This window comes from Centruroides sculpturatus, unplaced genomic scaffold, assembly GCF_000671375.1.
Source record: "Centruroides sculpturatus isolate CEXI.00-Female unplaced genomic scaffold, Cexi_2.0 scaffold530, whole genome shotgun sequence".
In the NCBI taxonomy this organism is placed as follows: Eukaryota; Metazoa; Arthropoda; class Arachnida; order Scorpiones; family Buthidae; genus Centruroides; species Centruroides sculpturatus.
Window position 1 is genome coordinate 230800 of NW_019386973.1, and position 17046 is coordinate 247845.

Below are 17046 nucleotides of genomic sequence, written 5' to 3' on the forward strand. Positions count from 1 at the left end.
AGTTATCTTATATATCAAATCAACAAACAAAAAATGAGATTCTTGAATAAACTAATAAAATAGTGACAGTCCAGTTTATTAAATATTGGATATTTATGTAAACTTCTGAACTATATGACTGAAAGTTATTAGAATGTAGGCTATAAATCTAATGAATACAAATTTTTTATTTAAGCATATAGAATTATAAAATATAGAGTTATCCTATAAAATCATTAATTATTGATAAAATACAACTAACAACAAATCAGAAAGTTCAAAACAATATTTCTGAATGAGTTTCTCTTCAGACATCTTGCATTTAATATTTTTGTTAAAATATTAGATTTTACTTTTATATGTTAATGAAAAACTTTTGCTTGAATGAAATGAACAAGGAATAGTTTATATAAATACCTATTTGATTCAAAATGTTTTGGAACTGCTTCTTATCCGATTGTTCTATATTATTTGTATTATGGCTCTAAGACTGCCATTTGATATCAAACTTATATACTGAGGTAAGGAGACATGTTGATTAAAAGGAAAACAAAGTCATTTTTTCTTTTCCATGTATATATTTTATTGTGGAATGCATTTCAGAGCAAGTCATCATCAGAAGTCATCATCAGCCATTATATAGGATAAATTACAGAAAGGGGTGGACATCTATAAATAATAAAAGATATATTCTTTATCACACATTTTAAAAATTCAGGTTTATTGATGAGTGCTTAACTATAGATCTATACTGGACAGAAACAGTCAGAAATTTACTTGAACTTTTATTATTTTTAACACCTCCAATATATACAAGGAAAAGAAAAAATTAATTTTTTTCTCTTTTAACCTATGTATCTCCTTGTCTTGGTGTAATAAGTCTGATATTAAATGGCAGTCTTAGAACCATAATACAAATAATATCTCTTTCATTGTCTGTCAAGACTATGCTTTAATATGTCCAAACTAAGATCAATTATAATACAAATATGCCAAATGATTGCCAGATTAAATTGGGCTACTTTACCACTATTATTTTTAATTAAATTCTAAATAATTTGGTACCAGAACCAAAGTATTAGTACCAAATTATTTAGAGTTTAATTAAAAATAATAGTGGTAAAGTAGCCTAATTTAATCCAGCAGTCATCTAAATATATAAAATTGCTTGTCCTGACTGACTGACTGACTCACTGACTGATTCATCATCGCCCAGAGCAAACCACTTAACCTAAAGAGGTGAAATTTGGTAGTCAGTTAGGGTAAGTCATGGAAACGCACACTAAGAAGGGATTTTTCGAAATTCCCCCGTGGGGTGAGGGAGAGCATTAAGACTTAACCGGAAAAACGGCTTCTACTGTACTATTTTAGATGCGATTTTTTGTTTTTATCTGCGGTGTAGTAGGGTATGCCATGAGAATGCATACTAAGAAGGGATTTTTAGAAATTCCCCGCGGGGGATGAGGGAGAGCATTAAGACTTAACCGGAAAAACGGCTTCTACTGTACTATTTTAGATGCAATTTTTTGTTTTTATCTGCGGTATAGTAGGGTATGCCATAAGAATGCACACTAAGAGGGGATTTTTAGAAATTCCCCCATGGGGGGGGGTGAGGGAGAGCATTAAGTCTTAACCGGAAGAATGGCTTCCACTGTACTATTTTAGATGCGATTTTTTGTTTTTATCTGCAATGTAGTAGGGTATGCCATAAGAATGCACACTAAGAATGGATTTTTAGAAATTCCCCCGCGGGGGGTGAGAGAGAGCATTAAGTCTTAACTGGAAGAACGGCTTCTACTGTACTATTTTACATGCGATTTTTTGTTACGTTTAGTCTTCATTAAGTACTTAAGTGTATTAAATTAATAACATTTCAGACATTGTTATAAATGTTTTTATCTATTTCGATTTTAAAAATGTTCGAACCGTTTTAAATTTAAATTTGTTACTGCATATTGATTCGATTATAGAACGATTGTAAACGTTCCAGAAAATTGATCAAATTGAAAATAGTTCATTTGATTCTCAGCAATTCTCATCATTCTCGGCAGTAGGTATTATATAACAATTACTATGGTCGTTGAAATACTGAATATAAATGGGGTTTGCTTGCAAAACCTCCGCGGGCAAAGTCACGGGTAACAGCTAGTTTGGCATATTACTAAAATTTCAGGCTTTGGGATGTTTATACATATAATGCAATTATTAACTAAACTAACTATATTACAATGCAACTATTAAAAAGAACAAAGAAAAAAGTTATAATATATAATAATAAATTTACTGAACATAAATATAATAATGAATGAACACAATACTATTTGATTTATAAAAGTTATTTTATGCACTACATAAATTACTGTGTTCTATCATTATATTTGTAAAATACTATATAAAACAAAACAAAACAAACAAAAATAATAAGTATAAAATTAATAAGTAACAAAAATAAATGCTAAAAATTTTATATCCTTGATTTCATTTTTATTGTTCCAATTATTTCTATTCTTGTCTATAATTATAATTACATCAACATCAATGGAATTAAAAAAGCTATAAAAAGCACTACCCATTTAATATTTAAACAACTATTTATTTAGCATATATTCTAGTAATATATAATCCATCAAAAACTGTTTAAACTTTATTTAAAAACAGTTATATTAAACTTTTATTACTTCATAAGAATTGTAATTTATTTTTTTCAATCAATTATTTAAAATATAAATTATTACATTTCTGCTTTTATAAAAGTTATTATATAATAATTTTTATATTAAACTAGAAATTATTATTGTGAGAAACCAGGGGCAAAGGAGGGTTCCCTTTAGACTGCTTAATCGGCAACGGTTTGGCAAAAACCGCTCACATTGTCACTGGATGGCTTATTGATAATTTGATAATCCTAACCGGTGTCAGGAAGCTGACACCGGTTAGGATTATCAAATTTTCCAGTTAGGATAGGGTTAGGATCTCACACTTTAAAAGAATAAAATTTGTTTTTCCTAAATACTATAAATGTTATCATTTTAATCATTTGTGAAAATACAGTAGTTTAAATTGCTGACATTTCTTTCTTTAATTATTTGCTAGATGAATTAACTAATAATTATAATTTGAAGATTTATATTTGTTTTAATATGCCCTTTTAATGTTAGTCAATAAAATTTCCACTAATTGTAGTCTTATTTACTTACTCTGCTTAATGTTCAGACAGTTATCAATATTCAGGAGACGAGTCCCAAAATGATTGCAATAAGCAGAATCTACTGTTACAAAAATATAACCCAAATTACATAAATTAAATTAGCATAATATAGTCATAAATGTCAAAATGGGTTAACAATTTTCCATGCATTGAAAATTGCATCTGCATCTTTAAAATTAAGGCTTTTTTTTATCATCATGTACAATATTTTATTACAGATTTATAATTTTATTGTGTCTTTTTTATGGAAGATTCACAGAGGTATATGATAAGGCTGTGTATTATTCCCCACTCTCTTTAACATATATAGTACAGCATCGATTATCCAAAACAATTCAGGACTGGGGTTGTTCGGATAACTGATCATTTACGAAAAAATATATTAAACACAAAATTGTACTGTATATATTTTGTATCATATGTCTTAAAGTAGTACATTAAAGTATCTGTATGTAAAGTATGTAAGTCTACAGTTTAGTTTGGCAGGGAGGGGAGAGTGCTGCAGTGCCACAGCACATGCGGGAATTTGAATTTGCCGACTGGAACGCTTTCAGTTAACTAATGCTTTGGTTGATCGGTATTCGAATAATCGGTACTCTACTGTACTTTTGAAATTATTTTTTCAGAAAAGCCAGTTGATCTTGACATTGGCATCAAGGTCAATGGAGAATATCTGAACAACGTTCATTATGCCAATGACATGGTATTGCTCTTTACAAATTTTAAAGACTTTCAGATGCTGCTAGACAGTCAGAACCTCAAGCAAAAAAATACAGTTTAGAGCTGATCATCAAAAAGACCAAATGTATGGTCATAAGTCAGACATTAACTCAAGGCAAGTTGATGGCTGAATCAAAAAAAATTGAAAGAGTAGAGAAATTTAATTGCTTGAGAACTGTCTTGAATGATAACTGGGATCATGATATAGAGATCAGAGTGCAAATAGAAAAGGCAAGAACTCTTCACAAAAATTAGAAAGTTGCTATATTCTAGAGACCTGACCCTTGATACAAAAATTAGAATAATCAGATGCTATATGCTTCTGGTGCTATTGTAAGGAATTGAATCTTGGACAATAACCAAAACATCTGAAAAGAAGATCAAAGCCTTTGAAATGTGGATTTACCAAAGGCTTCTAAGAGTATCCTGGATAGAACATGTGACCAATGTAGAAATATTGTGATGAATGGAAAAACAACAAGAATTGCTCAACACCATTAAGCAAAGAAAGTTGGAATACTTTGGTCACATGATGAGAAATAGTGTCAAATACCAAATCCTACAACTCATTATACAATGGAAAATCTCTGGAAAAAGAGTACCAGGACATCAAATCTTGTGGCTAAACAACTTGGAGGACTGGTGTGAAATGTCTTCAGAACTGTTCAGAAGAGCCAGCGATAGGAATATGATAGTCATGATAATAGCCAACATCTGGAACAAATAGGGCACTAAAAGAAACAGCAGCTTTATAAAATTTCATAAAAACATATTCAGGTAGGAATTAACAAAAATATTTTGAGAATTTTATGAAATGTTAAACCTATATATATAAAAATGAATGTATCTCTGTCTGTCCTTCATGCATTACCACACCGTTTATCCGATTGCCATGAAACTTTGGGAAGTTGTTTAATATACTCCCGCAAAGGTTTCTGGCATAGTACGATTGCCATGAAGCTATGGGAAGTTTTTAATACACTCCCGCAAAGGTTTCTGGCATAGTACATTTATCCTACGATAGATGGCGCATGTGTATACAAGCATTTCATCGTGAGTTTGATCGATTTCAAATTGTGAAGACCATTTCCCCCTCCAAAAAATCTCTCTATATATGCATTTGTGAACTGTTATTTACGATATTTGTAATAATTTTTGTTTAATCACTTTATTTCAACTATTTTTTGCTAATTATGTATTTGCTCAAACTCTGTTAAAACCTTAACTGTATCGCAAACAACAACTGAAGTTGTAGGAGGAAATTTGCCTATTTTACTGATCTAGGGATCCCCCCCTTTTCCAAATTTTAATATCAACTCACAATAATTTAAAAAGACAAATTACAATAAAACGGTTTATTATCCAACTATCAGAAATTTCACAACATGCCAAGGAAGAGAGGAAGGAGCAATTAAATAATTAAAATTGTAAAGGATTTAAAAATATATATAAAAATGGGGAATATCGCACTTCTGACAATCGCTGCAAGTATGTGGGATAGATTTGGAGAATCCGTGCTTCTCACATGGACAGCTGTATGTGGCCAGCTGATTTATTCATGTACGCACCAGACGGAAAAACAAAAAATATCGTGTATCTACAAGTACTCCAATAAATAAATAGAATTGAAACGACACTTTGAAATGTTTTCTCGATGAAAATGAACAATAATAATAATAATAAGTTTCAATAAAAATGGTAAAATGTAAATTGAATTTTATTATAACGAGTTTGCTTGAATTTTGTTTCTTCTGAGATCACAGCAATGCATGATGGGTAAGCTAGTATTTTATAAAAATACAATTTTGCTTTTTTTCTAATCAATCCTGATAGCAGTTTCATTCTTTTCTGCATGTTCCAAAAATAATCTTACTAAGTAAAAAATACTTCTGTAGTAAATAAATAACTTATTTTGTATTATATTATTTTTTTGTTTTAGAAAAAAAAATGAAAACATCTTACTGACATTTTAAAATATATGATTCTTTTGTTTGGGAAACACTGATTTATGCTTTAATGTTTTGACAAAAAAATTTAAGAAATGGTACACACATAACTACTAAGTCCCCATTTGTCAGGGGAATTTTTGAAAAGTTATACAAAATATATAATCTTTTGGGAATGGTATACATTTAAAATAATTTTGTATTACAGTGTTTTTTTCTTAATAATGATTATATGCATCAGTAGTACATGCCAAAAATTGCAACATACCACTTGAAGATCTTATGCATATTCCAGAAGTATGCTTATTGCACTTTGGAAAACATTGGCATAGATATTTAATATTTTATTGTTCTTAATATGTTTTACATTTTTTATACATATTCTGATTATAATATTAATATATTTAATTAAAAATACATTGTTTTAAAATAACACAAATATATCACTAATTTGTCACAGGATCAAATAAAAAAAATGCAATCAGTTATGCTTTCTAGTAATGAATAGTTCTTAATATATATAAATATAAAAAAAAAAGGAAAGAAAATTAAAGATGTAGACAATATACTGTACATATTTCAAAGACTATACAATCTATAAAGTTAATATTTAACATTGTATATTTGATTGTAAACATTAGTATATCCTTGCTTTTTTAATCAATGGATAATAGATAAAACTCATCTACAAAACTAATGATAAATGATATAAAAATGAAATTTAATGATTTATATCTGGAATTTAGAAAATTTCAAGCTATTACTCAAATGATAATAAATTTAAAACATCGTAAACTAATTATATTAGTTCTTTTTCATTCCTCTATAATATATTTTAAAAAATCTGTTTTAAATATATAACTACCTTTTTATTAACTATCATATATCATATCATATAGAAATATATTTCTAAGATATAATTCAAGTAACATTAAAACTTGCACATGAATACTAGTTCAAGAAAATAATTTTAAAATGTTTTATAATTGAAACTGAAAGTTATACTTTTTTTAATTTAAAATACACAAATCTTTTAGACCAAAAATGGGCAACCTTTTTCTATGTAAGGGCCACATTTAAAGCTTTTGAAATAATGCAGGTCATACACACGAGAAAATATATAGTAAATCACAATTCATGTGCAATTATAAATTAACCTAATTGTACTTAATTCGACTTCTGATGTAAACATAATATATCCAAAATATTTGATTGAATATTAGTCACTGCTAGTTTTAAATTAGTTTTGATGTGAGTCTGTTAACTGATTTCTTGATTCATTTTTCACTAAGTTGTAGAAAATAACAATAGAATTTTTGCTGCATACTTCCTTAAAATGGAAAATTGATATATTTATTAATATTTTGTGTGATTTGGGCTGCATAAAATATTAATGCGGGCCTCAGGTTGCCCACCCATTTTAGACAATGATATCAATTTAGGTTAAAGCTCATTCAAAAGATACTTAATCTTTGACTTTAGAGATAAATAATACAACAGTTTCAAATCTTTGGACTGCTTACTTAAGTTTAAAAGCATTTTTATTTTTTTACAAATACAATTTTTTAATAAATATTTTTGAAGAACTAGAAAATATTAATTAATTTAATATTTATAAATAATGTATAAAATTACTTTTAGCTTAATTACTTTACAGGCAATCCTATTCTACCTTCAGTTTCAAAAATTATAATTATGACAATTAATATTTGCATAATTATGCTTTCAATACTATTAAATCTTTCAAAAATAAAAAATTATAATAATAATAAGGAGGTAAATTTAGTGTTGAATTGTATTAAATAATAAATTACACAAATTATGACTTGTGAATTTTTAATAATTGATATTGATCTAATTTGACTTTTTAAAAATTAAAATATTTATTCAACATTTATTCTTTTCATTTACAAAAATCAATAAATGAAATACAACTTTAAAGAAACCATCAGATTATACTGTATATTTCTTGTGCATTTAAAACTTATCAATAAAAAAATCAGAGGTTTTTGTGTTAAGTTTTTACACTCATTTGATAATATGTTGTGAAAAGAATCATCTACAAATTGTGTAAAATAAAAGTCAGAAATAAAAGACAGCAAATATCATAGTTCTCTGTTACGAAATTAATAAAATGTGATTGCCAATCTGCACAATTTGTTCAAAAATTCATTTTTAATTACAGAAGCAGATGTTATTCTCACTTCTATTAAAAATGTAAATTTGAATTAACTTATTAAAGATTAAAATAAATCAATTGATTATGAAAGGCAAATCCTTATCAGCAACAGATTATAGTTTATAGAATAAATTTGATCATACTTGTCAAAACAAGCACTTATGTCAAATAAAGAAAAATCAGATACAAAGAAAACAGACCACTCAGAAATGTATTTCATCCTTCCAAAGAATAAGATATTATAGTCAAGACTTTGCTTTTCATTCTAAAAATAGAAATTATAGAAACTACATTTCTAGTAAATAAAAAAATACTTGCTTACTGGAACTAATAGGTGAATAAAAACATTGAAAGTATGATCCTTGCTGCTTTTGCCAAACAGCAAGATATCACAGTTTTCTGGGATCAGGCGTCTATTATCAAAGCTACAAGATCCAAGCAGGCAGTGAAACATCTAGAAAAATTAGAAATTCACAAGGCGCAGATGAACACACACTGCATCAATCATAGAGATGCCGATGGATTATCGTCCACATGGAAGTCTTTCTATGATAAATTGACTTAATCTATATAAGCGGCATAGTTAACTGTGATGATTTTTACTGGATGTATAATGTTTGGTTATTTGTTATTTATTACTTTTCTTTATGCATATTAGTTCAGTTTTATATTTATCACAATTAAGTGTTAATGTAAAATTGTAAAAATGTTTTTGAATTTTTGTTTTGCGTAATTTTCAAATTTCTTGTTCAATTCAGGAGAATAACTGAGGATGATTGCTTAAAGCATTCAAAAACATTTTTAAGATATTAAAAACGATTTGTTGGACTGTTGAAAGGTTTTGTCTTTATTTTATTTATGTTTCTAGTATGGCTTTAGAGAATAATTGAAAAAATTATTTTAAATAAGAGGAATTATTAGATTTTGTTAAGAAGTTATTTCTGTCATAATTCATTTTGCTTTCTAACTCCTAACATAATATTCAATATTCACTGACATATTTTCTGAATGGATGGAAATTCCGTAATCACGTTCAAAAGTTTAATTTTTCAATTTATATATGTTTCATCACCATCCATTCAGAAAATTTTGTTGATTTCATCAAAGATATTAATATAAATATGCAAAGATTAGATAGTTTTGTGATGCTACTTTAAAACAGTTAACTCTTTCAACTTTGAAAACTCACTCCATCTCTGTTTCTAATGACTAAATTGTTTTTACCCCTCAGGCTACAAGGGGTAAAAACAATTTGGGTGATTGTATAGCAAAACTAGTCTAAAAACTTTTCAATCCACTGATTTCATTTTTAGCAGATAAGGCCGATTTTGGGTGATTTCGTGTTTCAAGAGTTATAAGCTATATGTTTAGATGTTCTATGATCATATTTAGTATTAAAAATAAATTTTATAAGATTTCTTTTTAAAATTATAAAATAATTTTATTGAATTTTAAAAACAAACAACTGAGTCCAAACATTATCATAATAAAATTGTCAAACACCAAATTAGAACAAATTATGAAGTTCATTCAAGTTCTCAAGAATGTTAACAATAGCAAAAAAATAGACTTTTGTTATGGCAGCAAGTTATTTACTAATTAGTACTATCAACAACAAAATTTTAGCACCTGAAATATGAAACTAGCACCATTTATGTGTATTTTGGACACTTCATAATGGCAGCATTCAATTTGTAAAAAACAGATTGTAATTGAACAATGCATACATGTTCATCTTATCAGACTTTTAATGTCAACATCTTAAAACAGAACAGATTATAAGACCCCATCAAAATGTAAAAAGCTAAAGTTAGAACACAAAAACAATTATTATAATAACTACCTGTTATTATAATAATTGAATCACCCTCAAGAGGGAGAAGTTAGGACAGATATATGAAAAGCCTGCACACCATGCTTTTTACATTCTAGGAGCCCATTATCTGTTCTAAGATGTTGTTGGCAATCAAAGCCCTGCAAGATGTATGTGAGTCATCTGATACTAAAAGGGAGCTAGACCATATTAGACAGATGTGTAAAACATGTTTCTTCATTTGCATGATCACATCTACATAAAAATATTTTCAAATTTAAAGAATGTCTTCAAGGATGAACATTTTCATCTTGTGCTGCACACCAATTCAGATCTATCAACAGATGAATCAAATGGAGAGAGTGCTGTGAATATGAAAAATGTACATTCATGAAAGAAAATTCTAGGATGAACATTCCTAGTGTGATAACATTCTGAAACAGTCAAGGGCTCAAATTAACTGGTCTGAGGACAGTGATACTCAAGTTGTAGTAGTGATTTCATAGCCATCACTTCCATTTGGTATATACAGGTAGGATCATTGAACCATGATCAACATGTACTGTACCATTGAAAATACATCAGATAAGATTGGTATCTTGGTGGATTCTCTTCGAATCATTCTTCATGATAACTTGAAAACAACAAAAAGTGTCATCTTAGTGGGTGACCTGACAGTTGACTCCTAGACTAGACACAATCATGTAATGCAATGAATGATAAATTTATTCTATTTATTGTGATCACAGACAAAATATTTATCCCACTCTTCAATCCAGAGACAAAGCAACAATCATCCCTATGGAAACAGAATGACTTCTCTACTTAAAAAATTTCTGAGTGATAGCCAGTGCTAAAAAAATTCACTACCTCAAACTGAAATCATCAAAGATATATTCTAGGAGATATACTGTGTGAGAATAAACAGTTACACTGAAGTCATAAGATAATGTCCCAAAAGAAAAATAATTATAATTTATATGCATCTGAAACATCCAAAAAAAGCCAACAAGTTTTCTTTCATCAGAACAATGTATTAGCCCTTCATGCAGGACTTTTTTTAAGAGAGATAAGAGTAAAGTGGTTCCTTTTGCATACTACTTTCTTAACCTAAGCTGTGTAAGATTAAGAGAGCAGTTAAGAAATTTTTAAAAATATTTTCAAATTTAAAGAATGTCTTCAAGGATGAAACATTTTCATCTTGTGCTGCACATCTGCTGTTTTCCAGTAGATAGAACATACTCTCAATCAATCATCTGTAGCAGTCTTCCAGTTATAGTCATGTTGGCATGAAAAATATTTGTTGTTGTAGGATAACTATATTGAAAAATGGTACATGTTCCTTTTACCATTCTCGAGAAATAAAATAGGAGACTTTAAAACTTGGATGCACCTTACACTTTGTTTGGATAATTAAGTACCAGATTATTTTGGCTATTAATGTTTCAAAATTATTTTATCAGAAACAAAAAAATACCTGTTTCTCAGCTTCCAATATTTCATTAACATAAAGTACTTTACTCAATTCAAATTCTTACAAATTCAGAATTTATTTAAAATTTAGTTTTAGATTAGAAGGCAAACTGACAATATACAACAAACTGAAAGGTAAAAACTTTGAAAGAGAAATTTTTTAGCATTATATAATGTTATGTTAATGTAAAACTTAAATTTCCTTAAATATTTAAACAAAATATAATCATAACAATAAAAATTAAAATTTCTAAAGGCATTCAACAATTAAAAAGTATAAATTTTCTGCAATAAACAAACTATAAATTTTAAATTCAGTTCTGATTATAATCAAAAGGTTAGCAGTAACAAGACACACAAAACAGACTTAATTGAACAAATTTCCTTTTCACAAGATGAAAAAACAATATATATAATATGGTGTATTCAGAGCCTCTCAATAATGGTGCTTAAGTTAAGTAAATGTGATTTCCTCATATCAATAAAAAAAAATCAAAACAAGTAGTTTAAGTAGATGAAAGTTTTAATTGATTTACTGAATAAACAAATTTGTGTTCTACAAACAAATTACACAATAGGCCTATTTAAAATGAGATAATTTAATGCAGTGTGTAGCGTCTGTGTAATCCAAAACGAGTTGGTAGACGAACGGACAGCAATTGGTTAGAAAACGTACGTTTTCTAACCAATTGCTGTCCGTTCGTCTACCAACTCGTTTTGGATTACACAGACGCTACACACTGCATTTGATGATACAGCAACCACGTCCTCTACATTAAGAGATAATTTAAATATAATTTATTATAAAACATTTTTGAAAAATTAATTAATTAATTAATACCAGATTACATAACCAAACAATTTGAATTAATTCACACATTTATATTTTCTGACAATAACATTCTGATTTTTCCATGTAGGAAACTTCAAAAACACTTGAAAATTAATGCGTTTTTATGCACATACACCACAAAAATTACTAGAACAAAAATAAAGCCTTTGCATAATTCACCTTATTCTATACTCCATGCCTATGGAAAAAGTTATTGTTCCATAGGTGCAAGTTCATAATTACATTTTTAAAACTGGCATATATATACTCCCTTTAAAATTATGTTTTAAGTACAGATAACCTGCAGGTTATACGTATAAACATATAAGTTACTTTTCATGCTTGTTTAAGCACTTTGATCTATCTGAATTCAAGACAAACATGTATATGATTCAAAAGATATACAGTGGTACCTCAGGATACGAAATTAATCCGTTCCGAAACTGAGATCGTATCATGAAAATGTCGTAAGGTGGATCATCTTTTCCCATACGATTACATGTAAAACGAAATAATTCATTCCAACACGAAAAACACACTCAAATTAAAGGCAAGTGATACATTAAAAAAAATAACTGTAGTAAGAAAAACAAATGAAAAATGCGAACTAATGTAACGTCGTATGGTGAGTTTTTGTTCGTATCGTGGAGCAAAAATATGTTCGAATTTCATGTCGTATCCTGAAAATTTCGTATGCTGGGGCGTTCGTAACCTGAGGTACCACTGTATTTATAATCACAAATAAATCAATTTTTAAATTTTTTATTAATGTCTAATAAAGAAGAAAAATGGAACAGATGATTATATGCAGAAATAACAAATAGTAAATAATAGAACTTAATAAAAAAAAAAAATAATAATTACTGTACATTAATAGAAAATCATATTAATCAAAAACTTTCGAAAAACCAACTCATTGAAATAAATTATTACAAATGTTATTTTCAAACAGTAATAAAGTAACTGCATATAAAATATATTTCATTATTAACAAGAGAACATAATAGGACATATCAACATAACAAAATGTGAAATTGAACAAAAAAAATATTAATCAGAAAAATAACAGAACTAATTAATATGCTTAATTAAAATACAGTAGAGCGTCGATTATCCAAAAGTCAATCATCCAAAAGAATTCCAGTCGGCAAATTTAAATTTTTGCCAGTGCTGTGGAGCTGCAATCTTTGGCTATGTCTTGGGCTACTCAAATATTTTACGTTTTTGATACTAAATTAACTTCTGAAGTATAATTTTTTATTGTTTTTATATTTTTCAATATATTTATTTTGTTCGTACAAAATAAAAAAATAATTTTTAACGATACAATAGTCTTCGTTAGGCTTAACATCGCCGAAAATTCAACGCGAAGCGACACGCAATGGAGAAAAATTTCAACATGGGATAAATTAATATATCTTTTTGTACGTAATCGGTTATCCGAAATATCGACTTTCCAAACAACCCCAGTCCCCCAATTGATTCGGATAATCGACGCTCTACTGTATCTATAACCATGAGGCAGATAATAGTAAGGGCTTATCACACCAATGATAATTGGCACAAACGCTCAAGAATCAAAGTAAGAACATTTAATAAAACAAAAAGGGATGTACAATAAGATGATTACATAAGTATAAAAACCATAAAAATCCAAAATGCATTTTGGACTATTTTCAATGACATCTGGCTGCATTATATGTTGTCATCATTTGGCTCCAGATGTGTAAGGTAACACACCTCCTTTATAACTGCTCCCTGCATCTTGTAGAAATGTCTGAACCTGCAATTCTGTTGTCCTACTGTTTTTGGTATGTATATAATTTAAACTGACTGTATAACATTAGTTCATAACTGTTAACCAATAATTCGACTAACTCAACTATTTTTATATCAGCACCCTGTTCGTCACGTTACCATGCAACATTAGGAAGAAATATTACTCCCGTCTACATTGATAATGCTTACTGCTAATACAGTCACGGCGACGTTTTCATCTTTATATTGTATAGCTTTAGGCATAGTTTTAAGTTAAATTTTAAATTTGTTTTTTTTTCCACCTTGTATAATTTTTAAGTATACTAAGACCTCTCATTAATACCAACTGATGAGGGACTATTTTTCTATTGGAAAATAGTCCGAAATGCATTTTGGATTTTTACGGTTTTTATACTTATGTACATCCCTTGTTTTATTAAATGTTTTTACTTTGATTCTTGAGCGTTTGTGCCAATTATCATTGGTGTAATAAGCCCTTACTATTATCTGCCTCACGGTTATAGATATTTTAATTAATTTACTAATACTTAGGGCTAAAAGAATTTTCTGTAATAATAATTAGTATAGTGTTAAGAACATTTTCAGATCTTATATAACAAAATAAATGAGATTCAAAATTAATTTTTAATTTGAAGACACTTATTATAATTACTCTAAAAATCAGTTCCAATTGGTTTGAGAGCACATTTATTAGTAGTGATTTCTCATAATTGTAAATGTTTAATAATTGTAATACTATCATTTAACTTACAAATACATTATAAATTCATTGATCATAAATCAGAAGGTATTTATCATTGATTATAATGTAGATAACATACTTATCATGACATATCTTAAAACAAAAAAGGTAATGCAATAGATTTATAATCATCAGCATCACAACTTTTCTAAATCTCCCAAAACTATCAAATGCAATGAAAAGTTAAATTTATAATTAAAAATTTAATTCAATTATATTTTGAATAAATTAATTCTAATAAGTATATTAAACCATCAATTTAAGTTTAGTTTGACAGAACAGATCAACTATTTTAAAAATAAATTATCATCAAGCAATCACAGTAATGCATAAACTCTCTCTTAATACAATGCTTAAGTCAATGAACTATTTTCATCATCGTCATAAGTTGTATATATATATTTTAAAAAAAAAATGCACCAGATTAGATTCGGTCTATTTATAATTAAAATTCAATAATTTACATATTCATTTTACTTTTTAAATCTGTAGATTTATTTTGTTTTCCTGATTAAAACATATAAATTATTTACAAATAAAAAAAAAGTGTTTTATTAATATTTAATTTAATATACCAACATTTTATAATCTTATATAAAAGTTTTTATATAAATTATCATCATAAAAATATTAGTCAGTGAATCTATTTAAGATTTTTTCAAACATTAAAAATCAATAAAATATCTCATATAAAACATATCAAACTGCATAATACAGAACAAGTGCCATATTATTTTAATAAATTTTCTTATAATTGCTATCATCATCATCATCTAATCAATCATCATTATAATCTATAAACTACACTTCATTCTTACAAATTATGAATCACTTTAATTTAAATCTGTACTAATTAAATTTATGTAATAACACAAAGCATTGTCTTGAGTATTGACAGCCAAAGTGTTGACATAAAATTAATTTCTGTGAGAATTTCATTTACATAATTCATGACAAAAGATTTAATATAAGAAACTCCCGTGACATTTAAATCTATCAATAAAATTTTCAAACCAACGCCCTTTAAATGTACGACTTAAAAAATTGTTTACCTCTAGTATAAAGTCCTGCTAACTCCTTCGCTCCGGCATGATTTGGACCCCATCTTGGTTTGGAATCATCTTCTTTGATTACATCGGAATTACAGTTAGGATCATCTTCTGGCATAGAATTCTCCAATATCTGCTTATCGGTTTTCACGGGCGAAAGCAGACAAGCAGACATTATTAAAAAAAAAAATTGGAGAACACTACAACCTGAAAGCCAAACGAAATGGCTACAGGACACCTCCTCAAAAATAGATGACAAACGGAATTCGTATCAACGCCTCTAGTGGCCAAAACAGAAACATTTTTAAGAGATCAATGTTCTTCGTATCGTCTTATTTGATTTCGTATTTTATAAAATTTAATATGTATTTAAGATAAAAAGTTGATTTTATTACGCTGAAATGTAGACAATAAAAAATAATTCGTAAAAATAAAAAAAGTCATAAATAATTTGTATTAGCAATAATGCAATACGTTGTCCTTCAGGATATGTTTTTACAATTTCGTCACAACTATGTAATTTTATTTTATTTTCCTGTCAGTTATAGAAGAATATAATGTAAGGAAAGTATGCTTAATAGGTTACATTTTCATAGCTGGGTTTTTTTTTCGTTTCTCGACGTTTCGACTTTCGAGGAGCCCAAAAATGGAAAAAAAAATAACCTTACAAAATTTTGCAGCTTTTATTTTGCATATCCAAGACTGGATCAACCAAAAATTCGACGAAGTTATTTATATATGTACAGGGCATTGATGCTATTAAATATTGATAATTATAGGTTAATTAAAAAGATGGGAGATAGATAGGTGTCACGTGTCATATCTCGGGTGGGGTCAGTCTTAATTGAAATTTTACTCGTTATTGGCATTTACAAATTTTTTAAAACTTATCTCTAACCTCAAAATAAAGCCCTTCGCCTTTTTACAATAATTGATAATATAAAAATTAGTTTTTTGTAAAATCTCATAATAGATGGCGCCACACACAATTTTAACTTTATGTTAAAATTTCACTATGAGTAATAAATAATTGATAGTACTGTTATATAAGAAAATTCACAAATATTCATCAGCGTAAGTATGATGCTACATCAGGGTCAACTGTATATAAATATTACTGTTCGAGGCACATGTGTAATCAAGGGCATGAAGAGAGGGCATACGTCTCTTAATTAACCAAAAAAAATTTAAAATGAATTATTGTGACATTATCACAATGCTGGGCTGCAATTTTTAATCATTTTTTTATTTATTTAATTTAAAATATATGATCTTCACCTCAAATTAGTAGTATCTTGCCCCTGTACATCATATTTTTCCTGTTAG

General features: G+C 28.0%; 1 protein-coding gene across 1 annotated transcript in view; it reads right to left on the bottom strand.

Annotated features, from left to right (window-relative positions):
• The window catches only part of LOC111615989 (transmembrane protein 189-like), a 53938-nt gene extending 37948 nt beyond the window's left edge, over positions 1-15990 (bottom strand). Inside the window, exon 1 of the mRNA XM_023357430.1 lies at positions 15724-15990. Coding sequence (XP_023213198.1) covers positions 15724-15895 — 172 coding nt within the window. The 5' untranslated portion in view covers positions 15896-15990. The remainder of the gene's footprint in view (positions 1-15723) is intronic.
• Between the last annotated feature and the right edge of the window lie 1056 nt (positions 15991-17046).